Below are 26,193 nucleotides of genomic sequence, written 5' to 3'. Positions count from 1 at the left end.
GTGGACGATGCGCCATCCTACAATGCAAAAGGGTATCAAAAGGATCGACCCAAAAGACAGAAGGAATTCAACCAAAATATACAACGCTTCTTAAATCCAAGCATGCAATACAATTCACATACGCCTATTCGCTGATTTTCTACCATCGGTAGGCGACTCGGGTTCTTCGTCAACAAAGCGGACACTTGTGCCCAGTGAGCTCCCCCGACCATTACGTCCGCGTCGGGTGGTCGAAGCGGTTCTGCCAGCCATTACTCCTGCTCGAAGAAGTCGACTGGCGAAAGGCGTCTGGAGCGGTGTTGCAGGAGTGGTGGATACTTGCTCAATTGCTTTTGTCCTTGCGGCCCGTTTGGATGGCGAGGTTAGAAAGTTGGGTGTCGTTAGTGGAGTGGTCGAGGGACCCTGGGTAGGAAAGTTGTTGAACCTGAACGGTGTTGTGTTGGTCTGGGGCCAGGGATCGAAGACTGTCCGGTCAGATCCCATGCCACCTGCTCCGTCAAAGTTTCGCGCAGGTGTCACCAAAGGTCCTGGTGAGTCTCGCGATTCAAACTGGATTCGAGCCTTATCTAACCAGTGACGGAACATAGTCCTTGAATGCTTCCTCAGGTTCCGCTCTTTCAAGGCCTCGGCAGTTTCATCGGTGCTCTTGAGTTGAAATATCCGGAGGCTGAGCTTGCGAAGCTGTATATTTGCCTGTTTCAAAACATGCACGCGGTATATTCCACTGGCCTGTTGCTCCAAATCCCGGGTATCAATGAACGCCTCCGTCCAGCGCATCAACTGTTCATATGCAACTTGCCGAGAATAGTAGATATCGGCTTCTTCGCAATCTTGCATTCGCTTTGAGGTCTGGTCATGCCATTGCATTACGAGTTCGGATGCACTCCCCAATGTTCTTTTCCGGTGGAAATCCCGTGCCTGCTGTTCCATGTCTAGGACGTGTCGCGCCTTGGACTGCCAACTCGTCATAGCCTTCGTAGCAATATTCACCTTCATTTTCCTTCGGGTTTTTGCATAGGCATCCTGGCGACGTCGTTTGGCTGATTCTAGTGTTGCGACATGCCAACCTTTGACAAATCTTGTTGCCAAAAAATAAAACCGGGCATCTTGGGCCCATCCTTCCATCTTCGTCACATGCTGGTGTTTTGATTTCCATGCCGTCATCGATTCCTTCTGAAGCCGAGGAGCATAGAAATCCTCCACGGCAATAGACTCTCTTTGACGTTGAAGATAGAGCTGCTCCCGCCAGTCAGAAAACTTGGCCCGCAATAGTTCCCCGCTCCGGTGGTCTTCATGCATGTCTGCATGATGAAGCAGTCGTGTATAAGTCGTGCGGACATTTGTTACAAATATCGAAAATACCTCACGTTTGATGCGTTGTCCCCGAATACGTTGCATGAGACGATATCGTTCTGCTAGAATCCATTTGTACATGGTCTCCATCTTCAGTCGTTCTTCAATCCGTGCACTAAGAGCTTGACATCGAAGCAGGTCATTCCATGCAGTCCATGAATTGCGCATAACCCTCAGCTGATCCATTTCCCTGGATGCCTGGACCATTTGAAGCCGCAATGTCCATTGTTTGAATGTGGTTTGAAGGACCCGTTTGTCAACTAGTCCGGAGACACGGATAGCTGCAGGAGCCAGTTGAAACTTGATTTTCCACTCCTCATAGGTCTCATTGAGAAGTTGCTGGCGTTGCATGGCAGTTGCTTCTTGCTCAGCAGCAGTAATGGCTTTCGACCTCTGAGACCACATCTGCAATGCTGATCCAAGAGTAAATCGTTTATTCTTTAGTTCAATCTCATGGTTGCGCTCTCTATTGGTCCGGAATTTTCGTAGCCAGTACAATAGTGCGCGTCTCTTTAGGCGATAGTCATACCATTGAGGGGCCCGGCGATCACAGAAGCTCCAGAACCACTGCCAATAGACAGCATGTCTCAGGTTGGTATTTTGCACGGCGACTGCAGTTGATTCAATTTCTTTAACTTGTTGAGCCTTCTTTCTCCACGCATTGAAGGGTCTTCGCAATGAGAAACGTTGGGCCTTTAACTCATTAACAGCAGTTATATCACGCCAGGCATTGAAATACTTGACACCAAGAACGTGCCGTCGTGCGGCATTCGTCTTTGCAACTTCATCTGCCGAAATTTGAGCCCAGTGGGTGAACGCTTTTGTCACAAGGTAAAGATCTCGAGCACGACCAGCACGCTGCTCCAAATGCTTGAAAAATCGTTCCGTCCGAGCTGTCTGGCGCTTTCCCTGAATTATAGACCGCCACGACTGAAAGCCTTGTCGAACTAAGGTGTTCCAATCACGGTTTACTGCGACGACTTCCATGTTTTGATGAGTTTGCTGGACTTGGACGGCTTTCTTTAGCCATTGAGTAAGAATACGTCGGCTGATCGCCCGTTGTCGGTACATATTGAATGTTGAAGCATCCCGCAGCAAATCTGAGAGCGATGGTCTATACAGCATCTCGGGCGGTGGTTGGTGCTTTTCAACGATATTATTGTCAACCTGAGAAGGCTCGGAAGATCCTTCATCATCGTCGCCATCGCCGTCACCATCAGCATCGCCATCGTTGGAGCTTGCAGAGCTCCAAGAATTCCCAGTACGTGAAGCCTCAACCATTCTCTTCGAGCGATCGCGATCCACGGCAGATCTAGCATGTCGTCCGTTCGTGGGAGGAGCTTCGTCGGCCTTATCCTTTTCTAATTTTGGCTGCCCCATTCTATTTATCAACCGGCGCCCTACATCCAGGAATTGCGCAATCAATTGCGTTCTATCCGTGAAATCTGGCACATTATTATTTGCAGCACGTCCCAGTGACTCTCTAGGTTCTGAAAACTTGGGTTTTCCGGTCTGCAATCGTGACAGTGAAGAGCGGGAGCTGGGTCGGTTCGCGAAGCTCCTTTGCGTAGCATCTTCACCAACATCGTACATGGAGTTGAACGATGCCCGTCTCCGTCGAGTCCGCTGCGTCGTATCTTCTTGAGGCAGGGTACCAGTGACATTGTCGGTATGCCAGCCGTCAATTGAGTTCTGGTATTCGTGCGTTTTGTTCCCATGGCTATCATCGTCGTCACCAAAGTCAAGAACTATCCCCATCTGCTGGAGCACGTTCTCGAACTTGTCGTAAAGAGTGTCCCCCCGCACATCTTTGTTTCCCATCTTGAACAAGAAGCGCAGACACGCATGGCTTGGGTCCGCGTCGACGGCATGTTCGGCAATAACTTCATCGTATGCTGCAAATAATGCTCTAAATGGGAGTTGCTTGTGCTCCTGCTTCTGCTCCGCGCAGGTGATGACTTGGTAGAGAAGGCCGACATCTACACACGAGTTCCATTAGTCAAAAAAGGCCAATGCCGACCGCAAACCTCGAGAGATCTCTTCGCGTACCTTCGTCTGAGAGCGACGGGGTTTCCTGGGACAAAGCTTTTCGCTGAAGGGGATTCGGAGGCATCGAAAAGTCCGCGACCTAAGGCGCGTTTTTCGCAAATGGGTCATAGAGGCGGAAAAGGAAATCGATCATTGCGAGGCGGAGGGGTTCTAACAATTAACGCAAATTGGTCGCAAAGATGAGACCTGCGACCCCAAGGATATAACAAGTAAAGCAACCCTGAGCAGACAAGGCCGTTTATCGAAGCAATGGCATCTCCCGCCTTTGTTCTGATCCCCGATTCCCGAGTTGTTTTGTTTGTCGCGCCCAACCAAAGAAACGCCTGGAATGCGGTAGGTCACGTGTGGGATTATGTAACACAGTGTCATTCTCGGTGCTTCGTCTGTATGATGGATGGTTGCATCACCAGGAGAAGAAAAGGAACAATAAATGAAGAAAGAGAATATCGAAAATGTCATCCAAGGCCAGACCCATTGAAAAGTTCGCTAAAACCACTGCGAAGTGTCCTGCAGAGGTAGACCTGACCTGCCTTCCCTACTTCTCCCTCACATCTTCACCTTCTCTCGCAGGAGACTGGGAATAATGCAAACCGATCAACTGACTGTTTTCTAGCTGGCTACATATGGCAGATGCATTGCTGCTGACTACAATGGGGTGCACAAGGACAAGTGTGCTCAGGAGTTTATGCAGCTGAAAAACTGCTTTTTGGTATGTTATTGCTCTGTTGGGCCTTGGTGAAATCTAGCTGATGTCAAGAAATAACAGGCGGCATCGAAAAAGGGTTAGAAACCCATATGGGATTTTCAATTCAAGCATGGACCAGGCGCATAAAGGGGCTATTTTACTTAAATTTAATTCATTGTCTTGAAGAACCCAGTGCTACGGTGCAATCTTGATATACATATTCTCTCTTCTGTTCTTCTGTGAATGAATTTGCAAATTTTGATGTAGAATGCTATCTACTTATGATCAAGTGTATCGTATAAAAAACAAACAAACAAACAAACAGAATTCTACAACTTGAGCAATCTCAAGAGGAAGGTAGCCTTCTGAACTTCCTGCTCCTCCTGCAAGATCATGCCTTCTTCATCCCCAGCGGGAACCTTGCCATCAACAAGCTCATGCTGATCCAGTGGTCTGCGCACAACCTTTTCAATGGCCTTCGCTTGCGATTCAAATGCCTCTTTAATGCCAACGTTGTCAGGGTCAGTGAGAACCGAGTACTCCATCTTCACGTCATCTGTGGGAACCAAGCCGGCCTTCTTGCGGAGGCGCTGCAGCCGGTTGATGATCTCTCGGCCCAAGCCCTGCTGAGCCAATTCTGGGTACATGTTTGCGTCAAGAATGGTCAATGCATCGTCGTCGGTGTTGGGCTCCATGCCCTCGGAGGAGGAGTCCTGCTTGAGGCCTCGCTTCACCACAAGGTCACCTTCGACGAGCTCAATGCCATCAACAAGAATCTTCTTCTCAGAGACAAATTTCTTCACATCGTCGCTGGATAGCGAGGGCAAAGCCTTCTTAACCTTCTGAACGTCTTTCTTCAATTTCTTTCCAAGGACGGGCCAATCGGCAGTGACGCTGTACTGGACGTTATACTTGGCTTCATCAGAGGACAGGACTAGGTCATGTACGTTCAATTCCTCGAGAATGTAACCCTCCAGCGACTTAACATCATCCAAGTATTGTTGGTCTTGGTGAATGACGACCAGAGTCTTCAAGGGAGTCTTGAGACCGATAGATCGACGCTCACGAGAGATACGTGCCAATTCAATGACCTTCTGCATGCGTGCCACCCGTCGCTCAACGACCTCATCGAAGAGCTCGTCGCGCACTTCAGGGAAAGGAAGGAAATGGACACTTCGGCTGTCCTCACCACGGAGCGCCTCGGGGATATGGGAGAGGAGTCGCAAGTAAATGGTGTCGGTGATGAAGGGTGTGAATGGAGCAAGACCTCTGACCAGGGTGAAAAGGACCTCGAAGAGGGTGTTCAGGGCATGAACGGTATCGTCAACTCCGTTCTCACCCTTGAGACGCTTTCGGTTGAATCGGATGTACCAGTTGGTTGTGTTGTCAATCAGCTCGAGCAAACGAGGAACCACAGTGTACAGGCGGTATCCGGCCATCTCTTCGTTGACAAACTTGAGCAGACTCTGGCAGCTTGCCAAGATCCAACGGTCCATGACGTTGGTGTTGGTCTTTTCGGCCTTAGGGTCGAAAACAAAGTCGGTACCCTCGGTCTTCTTGAAAAGAGCAGCCTGGCCCTCGAAGAACTTGTAACTGTTCCACAGTGGGAGAAGGACCTTAGCAACGATCTCCTTGACACCAGATTCCTTGAATCTGAGTGGCTCGGCTCTAACAACAGGCGAGTTGATCAAATAAAGTCGCAAGGCGTCGGAACCATATCGGTCCATGATAAGAGATGGGTCAGGGTAGTTCTTCAATCTCTTGGACATCTTCTTTCCATCTTCAGCAAGAACAATACCGTTCACAACGCAGTTCTTAAAGGGCAATTTGCCGAACAGATGTGTACCCAGGACAGTCAGGGTGTAGAACCAGCCACGGGTCTGGTCCAATCCCTCTGCGATGAAATCACCAGGGAAGCTCTTCTCAAACTGTTCCTTATTCTCGAATGGGTAATGTTGTGAGGCATATGGCATGCTTCCTGATTCGAACCAGCAGTCAAACACCTCCTCCACACGGCGAAGGACACCCTTTCCTTGCTTGCTCGGGATAGTGATCTTGTCCACCTTGTCACGGTGGAGATCGATGAGCTCTCCTTCGTAGCCGCTGAGCTCCTTGAGCTCCTCAGCGCTTCCAATGGCAACAATCTCCTTGAAGTCGTCACTAACCCACAAGGGCAGAGGGGTACCCCAGAAACGGTTTCGAGAAATGTTCCAGTCTCGGGCGTTCTGGATCCAGCTCGAGAATCTTCTTTCTTTAACGAAAGAAGGCACCCAGTGTGACTCTTCAATACCCTGCAACATCGTAGGAATAATGGGGCCGATCTTAACAAACCATGCAGGCACGGCACGGTAGATCAAAGGTGTGTCGGACCGCCAGCAGAACGGGTAACTGTGAGTAATCTGGCTGTCAACAACCAGACGACCGGCTGCCTTCAGGTGCTTGATGATTCCCTTGTCGGCAGCTTTGACGTTCTGTCCCACGAAGTCACGGACCTCAGCCGTGTAACAGCCCTGTGGGTCAACGGGGTTGGGTGGCAGGCGCTCTTCGCTAATGACACCTCCCTCCATGCCAACTCTGTAATCGTCCTCACCGAATGCAGGGGCTTGGTGAACGATACCAGTACCATCATCGGCTGTGACGTAGTCGCTGTTCAACACACGGAATCCATGATCCTTGAATTCTTCAAGGAAGTAGTCGAAGAGAGGTTCGTACTTCCAGTCCTTCATATCGGATCCCTTGAATCTGTCGACAATCTTGAATTTGGCCTTCTTAGGGTCCTTGTAGATAGTGCGAAGCAAGGATTCGAGGAGAATGTAGTTCTTTCCGGAGGCCTCGTCGTGAATCTTGATGTACTCAAAACCGGGGTTAACACAGAGACCGAGGTTGGAGGGCAGGGTCCACGGTGTAGTCGTCCATGCAAGCAGGGAAGTCTCGGGGTCACTCTTCAGAGGGAAGGACACAACGACAGCAGGATCCTGGACATCCTTGTAATTCTGTTGGGCTTCGAAGTTACTCAAAGGAGTGTTGAGTGCAGTCGAGTAGGGCATGACACGGTAACCGCGGTAGACGAGTCCCTTGTCAAACAACTCCTTGAAAACCCACCAGACAGACTCCATAAATCCAGTGTTCATGGTCTAATTTGAAAAGAAAGATAATATGTTAATACTCATTACCCAACGCCGGGTTTTGGTTCGACATCGAGGCCTACCTTGTAGTCATTGTCAAAGTCAATCCAACGACCAAGTCTCTCAATGGTCTCACGCCATTCAGAAGCATATCTCATTACAATAGCTCTGCACTCCTCGTTGTATTTCTCAATTCCGAGCTTTGAGACAGCCTCCAGACCCGACATGCCCAGCTTCTTGTCGATTTCGTATTCAATGGGAACACCGTGGGTATCCCAGCCAAATCGCCGCTCAACATAGTGGCCCTTCATAGACCAATATCTCGGGATGACATCCTTGATAGTCGAAGCAAGCAAGTGTCCATAGTGAGGGAGACCGGTTGCGAACGGAGGGCCATCGTAAAACGTGTATGGCTTGCGGCCCTCGGAAAGCTCGACCTGTCTCCGAAAGGCGTCGATCTCTCTCCACCTCTTGAGGACAATGTCCTCCTCAGCCGGAAAATCAATGGACATGACGGGCGTGCTGTCGTGAAATCGTGGCTGGTCGTGAGATCGTGCAAACGGAGGGGGACCGCGGGGTAGATAAAAAGTGCAGGTGAGTCAGTCGGCGACCCCGCGACCATTTTTTCGCCAAGACTCTGCGTAACTTCAGTGCGCCCTGCGGGCCGCCCTTCGCTCTCTGTGTGTATGCAATTTTGGTCTACATCAACAACTACACATACGGGGGTATAGAGGGTTATAGTGCGATCAATGTGAGGATACAGTGAATCTGACCATGTCAAATATGTACGGGTCATGATATGTTTATCCAATAAAGTCATCAAATTGGTATCCCTCTATTCATCGTCATCATCCTCCTCTTCGTTGTCCTCGTCATCGTCATCGTCTGAGACTTCTTGCCCGAGATCCTTAAGCCGTTGCTAGAGAGTTGTTAGTCATTGGTCGAGTCATAATGTCAATAAGGCTCTTACCTTGTCCTGTTCTCGCTTCGCTTCCAAGTCACCAAACACAATCAAGAGATCTTCAAGCTCTGACTGCGCCGCCTGGCGAGCTTCCTCTTTCTGCTTAGCCTCCGTCTTGAACTTCTCAAGTTCAGCCTGGACTGCTTTGAGTGATTCGGCTGCCTTGTGGGCATCGGCTTCTGTTGATTTTGCCTTGCTTTCAGCCTGCTCTGCTCGCTTTTCTAGCTCAGAGGTCTTGGAAGAATGTCCATCTTGAGCCGCTTGGAGATCTTTTGTAGATTTCTCCTGGGCTTTGGCAAGGTCGGATTGTAAAGTCTCAATAATAGATTTAAGGCCGGTAACCTCGGTCTCATGCTGCTGCTTAGCCGTGTTAATTTCCGATTGCAAGGTCTCTATTGTTTTGTTGAGATCAGCAGCTTTAGTTGTATGCTCCGCACTGGTCTTGCTGGCATCCGACTTGAGACTTTCGATTGTGGTCTGTAAGGTAGCAACTTCGCTTGCATGCTGTTCCTTGATTTTGTCGGCATCCGAATGTAGGCCTTGCAATTTTGCCTGCAGGTCAGCAACCTCGCCTGCATGGTCGCCTTTGCTTTTGTCGGCTTCCGACTCCAGGATTTGGATTGTGGCTTTCAGGTCAGCAATTTCGCCTGCATGCTCCCCCTTGCTCTGGTCAAATTCTGTCTCCAAGCTCTGGATTGTGCCATTCAAATCAGCGACTTCGCTGGCATGCTGTTCCTTAATCTTGCCGGCATCTGACTGCAGTTTTTGGATTTTGCTCTTCAAATCAGCTATTTCACTGGCGCTACTGTCCCTAGCCCCTGCAAGTTCTGATTCGAGTACCTGAATTCTTTTCTGTAAGCCAGCCACTTCAGTTTCATAGCGTTGTTTGGCTTTAGAACTCTTTTGCTCGTAGTCGGCAGAGGTTGTTTTCAGTTGCTTGTCTATAGCCCGAAGTTGCTCGCTGTGTTGCTTCAGCAATTCATTCTTGGTATGCTTGTGCTGCTCTTCTAATCTTGCCAGGGCTTGCTCATGGTTCTTCCGAAGCGCCTCGTTGCTCTGTTGTGTCTTAGAAGACTCCAAGGAGCTGGTATCTTTGGTTTTCTGGTGCTCAAGCTGCTCTTGCTCGAATTGGCGTTGCAGGTTGAGCATTTCAGATTCCAATTTCTGGACAACATGGCTCCGATCTTCAAGTTCAGTTCGTAAGGAATCAACCATTTCGCGCGATACCCCTCTTTCAACTCCATTGGTTATCACTGAAATCTCAAGTCCCGGTTCACGGTCAATAGCCCGTAAAAGCCGGCTGAAGTTATCTTTGAGGAATTCAATGAAAGTTCTGTTAAAGAAGATGTCGGGAAGTCCTCCATCGTATTGAGCTCCCACCGTTTGTGGCAAAACCTCAAAATCACGTACTAGTGGACATTCTCTAAATCTCGTTATTTTGTCAATATATTGTTCTCGTCCCATTTGCTCGATCAACAATTTGTGCAAAGTTTCGCGTGGTATTGGAGAATCCTTCGAGGAATATTCGTAGATTATCCCTAGCAGAACGGTGCAAAGACCGGGCAAAAGAACGTTGGAAACGCCACGCTGCTTAGTTTCTTGCAATAAGCTCTGGATGCTGCTGCCCTCTCCCAGAAAATCATTCACAGCGTCAGGTTCTTCAAAAAGCCAACCGCAGAGCAGCATCAGATACCCAACAGATATCCTCTCATCATCTCCTCGCTGGATACCAGTAATCAAATTGCCGACTATTGTTTGGATGCAAGTGATGACTTCTTCACCATTCTCTGCATCACCTTCGGTGACCTTCATTGCCAAAGCTTTTGACTCAGGATCCTCGAAGAGCAATTGAAACATCAGGACAGAAGCCATCCACGTTTGATATGGATCGGCATTTCCGCGAGATTCTGGTGGGGTGAGCAAGACAGACAGTATGTTTGGAATTTCATCTTGACCGCTGATGTGTCCGTCGATCGCCCGGCGCAGCACATGAATCCGAATTCCAGGATGGTTCGCGAAAAAGGCATTTATACATTCACAGGCAGCAAGGCGTGCATCTAGCAGCTGAATGGAAGCGGGCTCGAGAGTAAGCTTCAGCAGAGCTTCAATAACGTTGATTCGTTGAAGTCCATTTGCCATGGCACCACCATTGGCTGCGTTATGGGGCTTTGAACCCCAGACAACCTCAATATCACCAAATTTCTCCTGCAAAGACGAATTACCCCGGATCAAATCGGCGCATGTTGTCAATGCCTAGACGGGTCAGCACGGGAATTAGAAATGCGAGTGCGGTCTCTCGAACCTTCGATGTCACCTTTACACTAAACCTCTGACCAAATGCTGTACTTAAGACCTGCTCCATAACTCCATTGGTCCAGAAGGCCATCTGGTTGGCTGGAGTGTTGACCCCACCCCGAACTAAGAACAGTTGGATTATGACTAATAACCCCCAAATATTCTTGTCTTGATGAGCAAGGGTCCATTGCGGCGTAGGTTCGTCTGGCTCTTGATTGACATCGGCAAGGAGCATTGCCAGTCTTCTGATGCCACCTGTTTCCCTGAAATATGACTGATTGGAGACGTTGAGCTTCAAAAGGTTGGCCAACAAGGAAAGGCAGTCTTCCACGACCTCCGATCCATGAGTCAAGGCACCCTCTGCTTCAATAAGGGAGAATATAAGATCGAAAGCATTTTCAAAGACAACAAGCTTTTGAAGCTCTTCGGAGTCGGGTGTCACAGCAATGAGCAACAGTAACGCTTCTATTAAAGTCCAAGATCAATTAGCAACGTCGTTTCGCGACAGTATGACCTTTGAAGCGAAACGACATACCATTTCGAACTGGCTCCCGAACATCACCCAGAGCAGCAACTAATCTCGGGATTCCCAATGGCGCTGTGAATATACATTCCTGTGTTCTTTCCGGTCGCGCACCAGAGATATGGGACATTAACTGTAACGAATAGAGGCGGGAGTAAAATTCCTTGGTTTCTAAAAGGTCAAGAAGAGCTGTAATATTATCTTGCCGCTTTCACTTTGTCAGCCTTGGTTCGGTATTGGCATGACATAGTAAGTACCTGTGTGAATTCATCCGCAAGCCAGAGGGCTATTTCATCAGATGCTTCGGGCTAAGATAATGAAGTCAGTACTCCAAGCTTGACTCATACAGAAAGGGACAGGAACGAACACTGTTCTCATCTGGGGAAAATAGCATCAACAAGGTCTCTAGGACCACCTTGATTGTATCCACATCTTCTCGGTCATTTCGGAGGCTGCTAATCAACGGTCGAAGCGCTCCTGATGCAACAGAGGCAGGATAGATCTTTGCAAAGCTTCTCAACCCTTGTATAGCCGCCCGCCTATCTTCCAGTAGTGTCACACTCTGCAACCTACTCGTGAGGGTGTTGATTGTGTCCGTAGCCGTTTGTTTGGCCGGCGCTTGCGATTCGAGGATTCGAAACATCGCGACTGATAGATCGTACTTTCATGGTCACCGCCGACCGGGAGCGTAGCAATTCGTAGGCATTGAACAACCCAACAAAGACAGGAGGTTGTAATTAGCTCTGGGTTGGGTCGATCTCGCTGAGTTGTTCTCTCCCAAGCTGCAATTATTATTATGGGGGTAGACCGTCGTGGCCGGAGCGGGTGCCAAGCCTCCACTAAAAAGCTCCCGGAACCGCGACAAAAGAAGCGCCGAAAAACCCGCATTTTGCTTAGTCCTCCGCAGTCAGACGGGCCATTATTCCCATCGCAGAGACTTCAACTTCTACTGGTCTGCCAGTCGCGTGTTATTTTGGCTGCGATCATTTATATATTCGAACTGTCTTTTTGGTTTGCAATTCATGTGCTAGTGGTTTCTGCGCGCCGTTTTTTTTTTTTCCTTTTCAACAACCGAGCTGCGGAGATTGGTTGAGCTACCTACAATCGAGTCGGCAGATGGAGAATATTGGCAGGACGTTTTGATTCCATACTTTTGATTCTTTCGCATCGCCATCATGGGTGTTCCAGCGCTTTTCCGATGGCTCTCCAACAAATATCCCAAAATTATCTCCCCCGTCATCGAAGATCTCCCCTACGAAGTCAATGGCGAAGAGGTTCCGGTGGACACCACGCGCCCGAACCCCAATGGAGATGAAATGGACAATTTGTATCTGGACATGAATGGTATCGTCCATCCATGTACTCATCCAGAGGGAAGGCCGCCGCCGGAGAACGAGCAGGAGATGATGCTGGAGATCTTCAAGTATACCGACCGGGTGGTGAACATGGTTCGTCCGAGAAAGGTTCTGATGATTGCTGTTGGTATGTGGTGCCTTTCTATGATGAAAAGTTGTCTATCTCACCTTGAATTTGGGCGATAGCAGCTTCTATATTGACAGACCGATGGAACAATATGGCTAATTTGTTTTACTCCTAAACAGATGGTGTTGCACCAAGAGCAAAGATGAACCAGCAACGCGCACGTCGATTCCGTTCTGCTCAGGAGGCCAGAGAGGCAGATGAGAAGAAGGAAGAGTTCCGGAAAATGCTTGCTAAGCAGAATAAGAACAAGGTGGAGCAGGATATCCAGGAAGAGGTCATCCAAAAGACATGGGACAGCAACGTTATCACACCAGGAACCCCATTCATGGACATTCTCGCCGCATCTCTGCGCTACTGGATTGCTTACAAGCTTAACACTGATCCAGCTTGGGAAAAGGTTTGACTGCTATCAATCACTTGGTAAATTTGCACTTCTAACTCTTGACAGCTCAAAATCATCATTTCCGATGCTACTGTTCCGGGAGAAGGAGAGCACAAAATCATGGAGTTTGTCCGGTCGCAGCGGGCATCGCCAGAACACGACCCTAACACCCGCCACGTTATCTACGGTTTGGTAAGTTGACAAAACATCATCTACTCTCAGACATGCTGACATCAAACCTGTTAGGATGCCGATTTGATCATGTTGGGACTTGCTACCCACGAACCTTATTTCCGAGTTCTGCGTGAAGATGTCTTCGCCCAAGAGTCAAAGCCAAGAACATGCCGACTCTGCGGTCAGCAAGGTCATAAGGCTGAAGAATGTAAAGGTCAGGCAAAGGAGAAGAACGGGCAGTTTGATGAGAAGGGTAAAGGCTCATCACTCAAGCCATTCATTTGGCTTCATGTCTCCGTTCTTAGGGAATATCTCGCTGCTGAGTTGTTTGTTCCGCATCAACCATTCCCGTTCGATCTCGAACGGGCGTTGGATGACTGGGTTTTCATGTGTTTCTTTGTTGGAAACGATTTCCTGCCACATCTACCCTCTTTAGACATTCGCGAAAATGGCATCGATACACTTATCGCGATCTGGCGCGACAACCTGCCTATCATGGGCGGATACCTGACCGAAGATGGACACGTCGCTTTCCAAAGAGCCCAGATCATTTTACAGGGACTTGCCAAGCAGGAAGACGCTATCTTCCGGCGTCGTCGACAAGCAGAAGAGAGAAAGCTTGCAAATGAGAAGAGGCGGAAGCAAGAACAAAAGGCCCGGAACGACGAACACGCCCGGAAGCGAAGAAGGAGTTCTCCTAATTACGAGTCTCATGAACCTGTTCCGAACAACCGATCCCGCGTCAACCCAGACACGGCCGCCCCCAGTGGAGTAGAACTCATCACCCCTGGTCGCGGAGAGCTGTCTAGACAGACAAGGGAACAAACCCAGAGTATGGTGGTCAATCGTGGCGCGGTCTACAAAGCCAATATGGCCAACAAGAGTGCTGCAGCCATCTTGAAGAGCAAGCTTATGAAGGGTTCGCAAGACGAGGAAACCCCTGAAAACCCCAACGAAACCTCTACCGATGGGCCTGAGGACTCTAATGACAACGCAGAACAAACTTCCCCTGCGGTCCTTGGTAAGAGAAAGGCCGATGAGGCGGAAGATAAAGCAGCAGAAACGGAAACACCAAGCAAAGAAGCTAAAGAAGATGAACTTCCCCCCGATTCCGTCCGTCTTTGGGAACCAGGATACGCCGATCGGTATTACGAGCAAAAGTTTGGCGTCGACCCCCAGGATCACGAGTTCCGCCACAAGGTCGCAAGATCGTATGCTGAAGGGCTAGCGTGGGTGTTGCTGTATTATTTCCAAGGATGCCCATCATGGACATGGTACTACCCTTACCACTATGCACCTTTCGCAGCAGACTTCGTGGATATTGGCGACATGGAGCTATCGTTTGAAAAGGGGACGCCCTTTAAGCCATTCGAGCAGCTGATGGGAGTTCTTCCGGCATCTTCCAATCACGCCATCCCTGAGATTTTCCATGAACTCATGAGTGACCCCAAGAGTGAGATTATCGATTTTTATCCGGAAGACTTTCCCGTGGATTTGAACGGCAAGAAATTTGCGTGGCAGGGTGTGGTTTTGCTGCCTTTCATTGACGAAACACGACTTTTGGAGGCCATGCACAAGAAATATCCCCTTCTCTCCGACGATGATAAACTTCGTAATTCTGTTGGTCGAGAAGTGCTTTTGATATCGGAAGGTCACCCGCTGTACCAGGACTTGGTCGCCAACTTCTATTCCAAGAAGCCCGGCCCTCCGAAGTACAAGTTGAACATGCGAGTGAGTGAAGGTTTGGCCGGCAATGTTGAGCGCAATGAGACATACATCCCACACGGCTCCTTGGTTTCGTCACTAGAGGAATACGGCATGCCAAGTTTGGAAGATGATCGCTCTTTAACGTGAGTGCAATCATCATTTTTTATTCAGTGTTCATTAAACTAACTATGAATAGGGTCAATTACGAAATTCCCAAGTCAAGCCATATTCACAAGTCCATGCTTCTTCGGGGCGTTAAATTCCCTACCCCAGCATTAGACAATGGCGACATCCAAGCCACCAGGTCTAGGGCTCAACACTCAGGCAGGTCTTTTGGCGGTGCCCCGTTCCGCGGAAGGGGTGGTGGTCGCATGGATTATGGAGCCGGTCGACCAAACCCGTTTGCTGCACATCTCGACCCTGGTTTCCAGCCTCCCGGTGGTGGTGCTCAACAAATGCCTTCCGGCTGGGCACCCCCAGTGCCTGGAATGGGCGGTTTCTCCAGAGGGCCCCCTCCACCTCCTCGTGGTGGGTACCGTGGTTCCTATGGGGGTCAGCAGCAAGGATACCAGCAGGGCGGTTATGGGCAGGGTGATTACTATGGTCGCCCACCCCAAGGCCAGCACGGGTACCAGCAGCAGCCATACTACAACCAACCTAATCAATACAACGGAAGACAGTCGGGCTATGACTCCAACGGATATAGAGGCGGTGGATATCGCGGTGGTGGAGGCTATCAAGGACGGAATCGGGACAACTATTCTTCACGTGGTGGTGGCGGTGGAGGATATGGCCGCTACTGATCTCATCTTCGACGTATGTACCTTATATTGATGTCATTCACATTGATTGGCTTTGATGAATGGCAGTAGCACGACTGGGATGGAATGGAATGGCGTTCAAAGGTTGTACAATGTGATACTTTAGAAACAGATCCTATATGCACAGGACAACTTGTTATGCTCATCATCAAGTTTCTTGTTGAATATACCATGAAAATCTATGTTTATCCCATCTCTTGCAAACGCCATCTCCTTGAATAGCTGGCGATGCCTTTCAATAGTCTTCCATAGTCCATCCACTGTGTAACGGTAATAGGCACGTGCCCCCCACCGGTATCGCCAAGTGCCGACGACATCGGAGGAACGGCGAGCGGGAATTTTTGCGACTGAGTCACTCTTTTGCTGACTGCTAAGCTGACTGGCATTCCTGGGGGTATATCATTGTAATCGCATCACGGGCGAGGCATTATCAATCATTATTATCTTCTCCATCTTCATTGATCAGAGAGCCCCCCTCTTCTTTGATCAGGTCAGTCTCCTTCTGCAGTCGTATACATTTCTAGGCCTCCCGCTGAGCCCCGCATCTGCAGATTAATCCTTTGACTTCTCGGTGTGCGATTTCCACCCTCGTCGGAGTGAAAAAAAACCACGGTTGGAGGAAATCCTTGGGATCTTTCTATCCACAGAATGAACTGAAAAAGAGACAATTATTTCCGAATTGAAGGTTTCTCTCTAACTCCTATCCCCAATCGCGAAGTCTCGCGTTCTTTTCGAGCACATCGCCCACAATGAGCGAACCCACCAGGATTCGCATCCTAGGTCAGGACAGCATAGTGGCTGATTTCGGAATCTGGCGAAACTATGTCGCCAAGGACCTGATCAATGACTGCCCCTCGACGACCTACGTCCTCATTACCGATACCAACATCGGTTCCATCTATACCCCCGGTTTCCAACAAACCTTTGAAGCTGCCGCTGCTACCGTTTCCCCCTCGCCCCGCCTTCTTGTCTACAATGCGCCCCCGGGAGAAGTTTCGAAATCGAGACAGACTAAGGCCGATATCGAGGATTGGATGTTGAGTCAGAGCCCGCCATGCGGCAGAGATACAGTGATAATTGCGTTAGGTGGGGGTGTTATTGGAGACTTGACAGGATTCGTCGCTGCGACCTACATGCGTGGTGTCCGCTTTGTGCAGGTTCCTACAACTCTTCTGGCCATGGTTGACTCCTCTATTGGAGGAAAGACCGCCATTGACACACCATTGGGAAAGAACCTGATCGGTGCAATCTGGCAGCCGTCGCGGATCTACATTGATCTGGAATTCTTGGAAACGCTCCCAGTGAGAGAATTTATCAACGGCATGGCGGAGGTCATCAAGACTGCAGCTATCTCTAGCGAAGAGGAATTCGCAGCTTTGGAAGACAATGCTGAGCTGATCATGAGCGCAGCTCGCAGCCAACCCCCCTCCGGAAAGGGTCGATTCGACGAAATTCAAAATATCCTGAAGGCAAGAATATTGGCATCTGCACGTCACAAGGCCTATGTTGTTTCGGAGGATGAGCGCGAGGGTGGTCTCCGAAACCTTCTGAACTGGGGCCACTCGATTGGCCATGCCATCGAGGCAATCCTGACCCCCCAGATTCTTCACGGAGAGTGTGTCGCAATCGGTATGGTTAAGGAGGCCGAGCTTGCCAGGCACCTTGGCGTTTTCAAGGGATCCGCTGTTGCTCGAGTTGTCAAATGTCTCACAGCCTATGGACTACCAACCTCTCTGAAGGATCAGCAGATTAGACGACTGACCGCTGGCAAGCACTGCTCTGTCGACCAACTCATGTTTTACATGGCCCTGGACAAGAAGAACGACGGCCCCAAGAAGAAGGTTGTTCTTTTGTCGGCTATTGGTCGCACCTATGAAAAGAAAGCCAGCGTGGTTCCAAATGAGGACATTCGCGTTGTGCTTGCACCCAGCGTCGAAGTGTCTCCCGGCGTCGCAAAGTCACTCAATGTCACATGTGCACCACCGGGATCAAAGAGTATTTCCAACAGAGCACTTGTTCTTGCTGCTCTCGGCTCAGGCACTTGCCGTATCAAGAACCTTTTGCACTCTGATGATACCGAGGTCATGCTCAACGCCCTGGAGCGATTGGGTGCCGCCACTTTCTCTTGGGAGGAAGAGGGTGAGGTTCTTGTGGTGAACGGCAAGGGAGGAAACCTCCAAGCACACCCCAGTCCCCTCTACCTTGGCAACGCCGGTACTGCCTCCCGATTCCTGACCACTGTCGCAACCCTCGCCACTCCAAGCAGCGTTGACTCGAGTGTTCTCACTGGTAACAACCGCATGAAGCAGAGACCAATTGGTGACCTCGTGGACGCTCTCAAGGCCAACGGTGCGGATGTTGAATATGTCGAGAAGAGCGGCAGTCTTCCTCTGAAGATCGCTGCTTCTGGTGGATTTTCTGGAGGAAGAATCAACCTCGCCGCTAAGGTGTCTTCTCAGTATGTCTCATCTTTGCTCATGTGCGCTCCTTATGCCAAGGAGCCAGTGACTCTGAAGCTCGTTGGTGGCAAGCCCATCTCCCAACCTTATATCGACATGACGACGGCAATGATGAGATCCTTCGGAATTGACGTGCAAAAGTCTACCACCGAAGAGCACACTTACCACATTCCCCAAGGCCAATACGTAAACCCTGCCGAATATGTCATTGAGAGTGATGCTAGTTCTGCAACTTATCCTTTGGCAATTGCCGCAATCACCGGTACAACCTGCACCGTCCCCAACATCGGATCCAAATCCTTGCAGGGTGATGCTCGCTTTGCTGTTGATGTCTTGCGACCTATGGGCTGCACTGTGGAGCAGACCGATACCTCAACCACGGTGACTGGCCCCTCCGGTGGCAATTTGCAACCGCTGCCTAACGTGGACATGGAGCCCATGACTGATGCCTTCCTTACTGCGTCTGTTCTCGCGGCTGTTGCCCGAGGCAAGGAAGAAAACCACACAACTCGCATTTACGGAATTGCAAACCAGCGTGTGAAGGAGTGCAACCGAATCAAGGCCATGAAGGACGAGCTGGCTAAGTTCGGTGTCGTCTGCCGGGAGCATGATGACGGCCTTGAGGTTGATGGTATCGACCGCTCTAACCTACGACAGCCATCCGGTGGTATCTTTTGTTATGATGACCACCGTGTTGCTTTCAGCTTCAGTGTTTTGTCCCTCGTGGCGCCTGAGCCAACTCTTATTTTGGAAAGAGAATGCGTTGGTAAGACCTGGCCGGGCTGGTGGGACACCCTTAAGCAGCTGTTCGCTGTGAAGCTCGAGGGACAAGAACTCAAGGAAGACGAGGCTTCAGCTCTTACTCGCCCTGACAAAGCGAGCGCTTCGATCTTCATCATTGGAATGCGTGGAGCTGGCAAGACCACTACTGGAAAGTGGGTTGCACGGACATTAGACCGCCCATTCACTGATCTTGACACCGAGCTTGAGAATACCGTGGGTATGACTATTCCTGAACTCATCAAGAAGAGCGGATGGCAAGGCTTCAGGGATGCTGAACTTACCATTTTGAGCCGTATGATGAAGGAGCGCCCAACTGGATGCGTTTTCGCTTGCGGTGGAGGTATCGTTGAGATCCCCGAAGCCAGGCAGATGCTTATCAACTACCATAAGACCAAAGGAAACGTTCTGCTCATTGTCCGTAATATCAAGGAGGTTATGGACTTCCTGTCAATCGACAAGACTCGCCCAGCCTATGTTGAAGACATGATGGGCGTGTGGCTGCGCCGTAAGCCTTGGTTCCAAGAATGTAGTAACATTCAGTACTACAGCCAGGGTTCAAGCCAACTTGCTCTTGTGTCGGAAGACTTTACTCGCTTCCTGCACACTGTCACCGGAAAGTCCGATCATCTTAGTGCCATGAAGAAAAAGGAACATTCTTTCTTTGTTTCTTTGACTCTGCCTGATCTCCGTCCCTCAGCCGATATTTTGAAGGCTGTCTGTGTAGGATCCGACGCCGTGGAGTTGCGAGTTGACCTTCTGAAGGATCCCGCTTCTGACGGTGATATCCCTTCTGCTGATTACGTGTCTGAACAAATGTCTTTCCTCCGCAGCCAAACCAGCCTTCCCTTGATCTTTACCATCCGAACCCAGGGCCAGGGCGGCCGTTTCCCCGATGACGCCCACGATGCCGCAAAGCAGTTGTACGCACTAGCATTCAGGTCTGGTTGCGAATTTGTCGATCTCGAAATTGCCTTCCCTGACGAATTGCTCCGCACTGTCACGGAAATGAAGGGCCACTCGAAGATCATCGCGTCCCACCACGACCCTAAGGGAGAGCTTTCGTGGGAAAACATGTCTTGGATCAAGTTCTACAACAGAGCACTCGAGTACGGTGATGTGATTAAACTTGTGGGTGTCGCAAAGAACCTCGATGACAACACTTCTCTGCGCAAGTTCAAGAGCTGGGCGCAGGAAGCTCATGACGTCCCATTAATTGCCATCAACATGGGTGATAACGGCCAACTTAGCCGTATCCTGAATGGCTTCATGACTCCTGTTTCCCACCCCAGTCTTCCTTTCAAGGCCGCCCCAGGTCAACTCTCTGCGACAGAAATCCGCAAGGGTCTGTCCCTGATGGGAGAGATCAAGGCCAAGAAGTTCGCCATCTTTGGTTCGCCCATCTCAGCATCGCGTTCTCCGATCCTTCATAATACCCTTTTCGCTCAGACGGGTTTGCCTCATGAGTACACCCGATTGGAGACCACCAATGCCCAAGACGCCAAGGAATTTATCCGCTCCCTTGATTTCGGTGGTGCATCAGTCACCATCCCCCTGAAGCTGGACATCATGCCATTCTTGGATGAAGTCGCACAGGAGGCTGAGATCATCGGTGCTGTCAACACCATTGTCCCCGTGGATGCTGGCAAGGGCAAGCCTCATCGCTTGGTCGGCTACAACACCGACTGGCAAGGCATGGTCTTGTCCCTTCGCAATGCAGGTGTCTATGGCTCCAACGGTGAGTCCAGCGCCCTCGTCATTGGTGGTGGTGGAACCGCTCGAGCAGCCATCTATGCTCTCCACAACATGGGATTCTCCCCGATCTACGTTGTTGGACGAGACGCGGCCAAGCTCCAGGGCATGACCTCGACGTTCCCCACCAACTACAATATTCAGATTGTGCAGGGTCAGGAGAAGTTGGAGAAAATCCCTGTTGTTGCCATTGGAACCATTCCTGCCGACCGACCGATCGACCCCAGCTTGCGTGAAACCCTCTGCCATATTGTACAGCAAGCGCAGGAAGCCGACGGAGACGTTCTTAAGGCTGAAACGAAAGCACCACGAGTACTGCTGGAGATGGCCTACAAGCCTGCCGTGACAGCGTTGATGCAGTTGGTTTCGGACCGCGGATGGCACACCATCCCCGGATTGGAGACATTGGTCGGCCAGGGAGTGTACCAGGTGAGTTTCTACTGAGGCTATACAGGCTGATCGAAATATGATTGCTAATGTTTAAATGCAGTTCAAATACTGGAATGACATCTCTCCATTGTACAGTGATGCAAGGGTATGTTCTATCGATTATTTCTTCAAGGAAATTAATATGAAATGCTAATTGTTTATCTTTTTTAGGAAATTGTTTTCGGCGCTTAATAAACCCCCTTACATCCATCCCATCGGGATTTGTTTACTTTTCGGGATTTTTCATTTTTCAACTTTCCTTAGAAAAAAGTGATTTCGGATGGATCTAAAAGCAACCCAATTTTTTCTCGGCATGTTTCGGGCATGGTTTATTTTCTCTTGTTTATTTGCCATTTTGTCTTTACAACTCTACGGAGTAGATATATTCTTATTATGATTGATTTATCATGGCCAATAAACCGTTCTTCGTAGATATAAATTAAAGCCTTTTGTCGGTTAATACTCAGCACTAATCTATAAGGAGCTCGTGCAATGCTGATCCGTCTGCATTCTGTATGTATGTACAATTTATTATGTAAAGCAGGCTATAAAAAGAATATATGCAAGAATCCACTAGTGCACAGCTGACTTTTCAAGACCGCTTGGTGAGCGTCAACCACAAATCTGTCCAATAACCAATACCACCTTTGATGTTGAACTTAGCAGCGGGCTTGTCGTTGGGAACCACAGGTTTGTAGGAACGGAAGAACTAGAGGCAAGGTCAGTCTGAGCCCTCATCTATCTCTGTCGCATTCTTGGCTAAAACATACCTGGAGTGGTCCCTTGTATAATTCCATCATCGCGATATCCTTGCCCAGACAGCCGCGGGATCCATATCCAAAGTTGAAGTTGTATTTGGTGTACAGCTTCGCCTGCTCTGGATCCAGCCAGCGCTCGGGACGAAACTCTTCAGCGTCGTCACCATACAGATCAATGTCACGGTGTACGATGTATGGGTTGCATGTGATCTCAGTTCCCGGAGGCGCAAATTTCCCGTACAGGTCGAGGCCGGGCTCAGAGACATAGCGCGGGAATATATTGGGAGCAGACGGGCAGAGACGCATGGCTTCTTTCACGCAAGAGGTGTAGAAGGGGAGGTGCTCGAGGACCTCACTGTACTGAGGAATTTCGGATAGGAGATTGTTGCGGTCTGCGACGTCAATCTCTTCCATCATGCGTTTGTAGGCCGCTGGGTGCGTCATCAGGTACTGGGTGAGGGCTTGGAAGGCAGTTCCTGTAGTATCGGCGCCAGCGAGCAAGACGAGCAGGACCTCTGCCTGAATGTATTCCATATCCAGGGGCTTTCCGTCTTCTGTGCGAGCTTCGAGGAAGGTTTGAAGGAGATCGACTGGAATTTTCTTGTTTTCTTTGATGTCATTCAGACGCTGGCCGATCAGCTTGTCACGGAAACGCATCAAAACACCGATTCCAGAATCGTCAGCCGGAGTCGCAACCAGGTATTTCTTCATGAATGTTGTCTTTATCCAACTAGTGAAAGGGTGTAGACGGGCGAGGAGACCAAAAGCAGGAAGACCATCGTGGAAACCTTCGATAAGACCACCGACATCTTTGCCTTGGTCGATAAATCCAAATGGGGCGCCGAAACCGATTTCGCTTATAACGTCGTATACCAAGAATCTGTTGTTGGGTTGCCTTGTCAGACCATCCGATGCCTTCTAACGGAAAATTAGGGCCGTTCGTATGGAACTTACACTGTCCACCATGCGAAGTCAAATGGGGTGCTGGACTGGGCAAACTTTTCGTCAATCTTGGAGAGCCAGCCTTTGATTTGAGCGTCTATCATTGGCTCCGTTTTCTTCATGTTGGAAAAGCTGTACGGGCCTGCAATGTGCTTTCTGAAAGTCGCATGGGTCTTGTGCGATCTCATATTAAACAGACTCTCTGTCTCTCCAAAACTTCCAGTAATGTAATGGCTGGTCTTGTCGGCATTCCGGTGGTAGATCTCTGGAAGCTTTTTAGAGTCGCTGACCAGCAGCAGTGTAGGAGTGATGCGCACAACAGGGCCTATATTTGCACCAGAATTAGCGATGAGAAGACTCTATAGACCTTCTACTCTTCATACCATATTTCTTAGTCAGTTCATGAACTACAGGCACCTCCGTCCCACGCAGATTGTGCCATGTAATCCAGAGTCTGGTAACTCCTCCCCAGAAAGGACCAGGGAAGATAGCCAAAGGGTGGAAGAAATGGTAGTATACAATCTGGTAGACGAATTTGAGTGCAAGATATGCAACAAATCCGAGGATGGCAGAGGTCACCGTGACCTGGGACAGAAGATTTTCTCCAAAACCCATGGTGTCAACGGAAAGTGATCAGCCCAGGAAAGATTGAGCAAAACATTTCGAGGGGCAGACCAGGATGGTCAGGGATTATAAGAAATAATAAGAAATAATATCTCTAGAGACGGACATGATGGCGACGACTGGGTCCGGAATGGATCAACTCGTCTGTTGTCCTCTTCTAACCCCTTAGCCGCATATATTACCAATTTCTATACCTTAAGTCGAGGCTCTAGCAAGCAGCAAGCAAAGGTCAATGGCTGGAAACTTGTCACTACTCAGGAGATTGAGGGCTCATACGGTCACTGTGGGAAGCCTCGGGCGAACGGTCTCATTCCGGAACGGCACTTGTGAGACCTCACACGTTCAAGCCAATAGCACAGTAGCTCTTGAAATAATCAGATTGCTCCAGGGGGTAAAGATCATCTAGTTTGACGGACAGGAGTGTTAGTCTGTCTGTCATATCAAGTCGCAGGATGTGAGAGAGTGGGGAGGAACGCCGGTACTGGTGCTTTTGAGGAGGGGAGGGGTATCATTCAGCATTACCAGGCAACACGGCTGATCAATTCCCTTTCTCATAGCCGAATGCACAATGGCATTGGCGCAGTTCGTTGTTCTTTTCCCCATAGAATTGGCGTCGTGGTGATTGGAGATGGAGTCTGGGAGGGTCGAGAGTGTCGAGGTGGACCAACAGAAGCAGGAGTAGAAATCATCTCCTCTCCGTCTCCCTCTTTCTTCTCCACTCCCGCGATGAAGTCACGTTTCAACGGTCACCACTTGCTCCATGACTCGTTTTTCGGCTTGATTATCATCTATAGACATTGGCCCATGCTTACAGAGTATAATGGTCATATGAGCATTGTTGTTTTATGTTTAATGGGATTGTTGGCAATCAGACGACACTGTGAGAGAGAAAGTCCTGACAGGTGACAATCAACGGTTTCTCCGCTGTCATTTCAGCTGTCATGTGCTAACTAACTTTCTGGTTAAACTAGTATACACACTATCATTGATCTTGCAGTTGCCTTCTCCTATTAGCAGGCTGTCTGGTGCCGCGGTGCCAACTTTGAGGGCATACGAATACTCCACTGCAGTCCTCTTGATTCTTGAACATCCCGCAAGCTAAATCTAAACCTTGTCAGGGGTGTTTCACAAGTCAAGGGAGATGACGGATGACGGATAACGGGGAACGGGGAACGGACGTTGAGAGCTGAGCCTTTAGGCCTTAGGGGCTCTCAGTCTCCATTGACAACCAAGACCATTCCCCAGCCGTCCACTTCTACGAACTGCTGTCCAATGTCCATTTCTGCGCACATACACAGTGCCAGCAACAGTCTGGCTGGTGGATATTCGCCTGATGATTCCGATAATCTGATCCACTTCGAACGGAAGAAAGGTGAATTCATCCGGGTGGTTATTGGCCGGTAGGATAATAGTGCATTATTGAGAATTCGCGACAACGTGCCATTTCAAGGTCCAGCCTTATTTCGACCAGCTTTCGCATGATCGGCAAAGGATTGTTTCTATTGATACCCCATACTCACGCCAACATTAATTGATGGAGGCATGATTAGCAATGAGGTCTAGAGATGGAGTCGCAGGCTGATCGTGTCAATCAGTCTTGGACTGTCAACGACTCAACGTCCGTTAAGACGACAACGAACTAAAACGTCCGCCCTAGCCCTAGGCCGGTGACAAGCGGCCTAAACACGAATCTAAAATAATTTCGCCAACAGGAAGTAAAGCCGGGGGATCCAAGACCATGCATGACTCAAAAACGACTGGCGTGCTGCGCCAGGTGATTCGGTGACATTCGGGGATGGATGTTTTCCTTGGTCTTCGAGTGCGACCGTACAGAAAGGTACTTTTGTTGCGATTATATTAAAATGGTCAGTGCCTCGCTGTCTCCTATTATCAGCAGCTGTCATCGTTGACCGAGGTAGCTTTGTCAGAAAATGCTCAGAGCTTCAACGACTCTGGAGATGAAGTCACCACGTGAAATAAGCCAGTTCATAATCCATGTCAACGACTGGGATTCTTAAGTCTGGACAAAGCCAGCAATTTTTATTTCTTGCAGGGGTCTGCACGACAATAACATTATTCTGCGGAGGGCTTTATAGTTCCCCTTTTCCTCTTGGAAAAAGAAACTGGCTTCTCATTTTCACTGACACCTCAGCCATTGCGAATACCTTGCAAGGCTACGGCCATGTAGACGCTAGCAAAAGTTTTGTGGCGCCTCTTGAACGATTTTGACAGCAATAAAATTAAACATGGTACTTTTCTCGTCTAGCCTCCTTAGTTTTTTCTCCTCCTCGATCAGTCCGACTTGAAACGACGAATAGTGAAAATCTCTACTCCACCCTTGGAGATTTCCGGCAATGGCCCTCCGCTTTGATTTCCGATCCGTGAAAGCCACCTGCCATCCATGGTCAATTCATTTGCTGAAAAGAGAAGGTTTTCGTTTGAACTGAAACAGAGAATGTTTCCCCTGGTCTCTCCGCCCCATTGCTATGTGCTGTTAGCTTTCAGCAGCGAAGCTTGGCATTTTGCATTCTGCGTTTGTCTACGACTTTCGACTTAGTGATATGACGGGAAGACACAGTAGTGTGCGAGTTTGTTCAGAACTAATCCTCTGCAAGATTATCTCGAGACCGGTTTCAAGATACCCCGAATTCGAAGTTCTTGGATGTCCTCTGTAGGGTAAATAAACATTCACCAAGTATCTCAACTCCGTACGCTATGACACTACACGTCATAACTTTGTATGTCGAAATCATCTCCTACACTTCCACATGACAAATTTTGCAAAGCCCCTCAACTTGATGAGATGATGTATCCGATGAGCGAACTCGTTCATAGGCAGGAAGAACCAACTCCGTGATTGAGTTCAGGGCGGTGCAAGCCGAGAGGAACGAT

At 49.4% G+C, this 26,193-nt stretch overlaps 6 protein-coding genes across 6 annotated transcripts; 2 read left to right on the top strand and 4 right to left on the bottom strand.

Annotated features, from left to right (window-relative positions):
- Nucleotides 1-114: 114 nt before the first annotated feature.
- ASPWEDRAFT_27785 (Sfi1 family protein) lies at nucleotides 115-3,466 on the bottom strand (the record flags this gene model as incomplete). The annotated part of the gene is made up of 2 exons (XM_040833040.1): nucleotides 115-3,332; nucleotides 3,403-3,466. The coding sequence occupies 2 exons, from the start codon at nucleotides 3,464-3,466 to the stop codon at nucleotides 115-117; spliced, it is 3,282 nt and encodes a 1,093-aa protein (XP_040688788.1).
- Nucleotides 3,467-3,815: 349 nt separating this feature from the next.
- On the top strand, nucleotides 3,816-4,330 carry ASPWEDRAFT_40273 (uncharacterized protein). The gene is made up of 3 exons (XM_040835283.1): nucleotides 3,816-3,917; nucleotides 4,016-4,111; nucleotides 4,169-4,330. Exons 1-3 carry the CDS (start codon nucleotides 3,855-3,857, stop codon nucleotides 4,187-4,189), a joined length of 180 nt encoding a protein of 59 aa, XP_040688787.1. The 5' UTR covers nucleotides 3,816-3,854; the 3' UTR covers nucleotides 4,190-4,330.
- Nucleotides 4,331-4,416: 86 nt separating this feature from the next.
- Nucleotides 4,417-7,724, bottom strand: ASPWEDRAFT_110543 (isoleucine--tRNA ligase ILS1; the record flags this gene model as incomplete). The annotated part of the gene is made up of 2 exons (XM_040828186.1): nucleotides 4,417-7,221; nucleotides 7,296-7,724. 2 exons carry the CDS (start codon nucleotides 7,722-7,724, stop codon nucleotides 4,417-4,419), a joined length of 3,234 nt encoding a protein of 1,077 aa, XP_040688786.1.
- A 3,174-nt stretch (nucleotides 7,725-10,898) lies between these two features.
- On the bottom strand, nucleotides 10,899-11,779 carry ASPWEDRAFT_132971 (putative intracellular protein transport protein (UsoA)). Its single transcript, XM_040829298.1, has 3 exons — nucleotides 11,359-11,779; nucleotides 11,249-11,299; nucleotides 10,899-11,199 (listed from the first exon to the last, which is right to left on the bottom strand). Exons 1-3 carry the CDS (start codon nucleotides 11,632-11,634, stop codon nucleotides 10,954-10,956), a joined length of 573 nt encoding a protein of 190 aa, XP_040688785.1. The 5' UTR covers nucleotides 11,635-11,779; the 3' UTR covers nucleotides 10,899-10,953.
- A 4,135-nt stretch (nucleotides 11,780-15,914) lies between these two features.
- ASPWEDRAFT_40267 (pentafunctional protein ARO1) lies at nucleotides 15,915-21,284 on the top strand. The gene is made up of 4 exons (XM_040835282.1): nucleotides 15,915-16,047; nucleotides 16,109-20,977; nucleotides 21,039-21,083; nucleotides 21,149-21,284. The coding sequence occupies exons 2-4, from the start codon at nucleotides 16,307-16,309 to the stop codon at nucleotides 21,167-21,169; spliced, it is 4,737 nt and encodes a 1,578-aa protein (XP_040688784.1). The 5' UTR covers nucleotides 15,915-16,047; nucleotides 16,109-16,306; the 3' UTR covers nucleotides 21,170-21,284.
- A 421-nt stretch (nucleotides 21,285-21,705) lies between these two features.
- On the bottom strand, nucleotides 21,706-23,089 carry ASPWEDRAFT_40266 (uncharacterized protein). Its single transcript, XM_040835281.1, has 2 exons — nucleotides 22,690-23,089; nucleotides 21,706-22,615 (listed from the first exon to the last, which is right to left on the bottom strand). Exons 1-2 carry the CDS (start codon nucleotides 22,863-22,865, stop codon nucleotides 21,712-21,714), a joined length of 1,080 nt encoding a protein of 359 aa, XP_040688783.1. The 5' UTR covers nucleotides 22,866-23,089; the 3' UTR covers nucleotides 21,706-21,711.
- Between the last annotated feature and the right edge of the window lie 3,104 nt (nucleotides 23,090-26,193).

This window comes from Aspergillus wentii, assembly GCF_001890725.1.
Source record: "Aspergillus wentii DTO 134E9 unplaced genomic scaffold ASPWEscaffold_4, whole genome shotgun sequence".
Taxonomy (NCBI): domain Eukaryota; kingdom Fungi; phylum Ascomycota; class Eurotiomycetes; order Eurotiales; family Aspergillaceae; genus Aspergillus; species Aspergillus wentii.
This window is presented reverse-complemented; position numbering and strand designations above follow the sequence as displayed.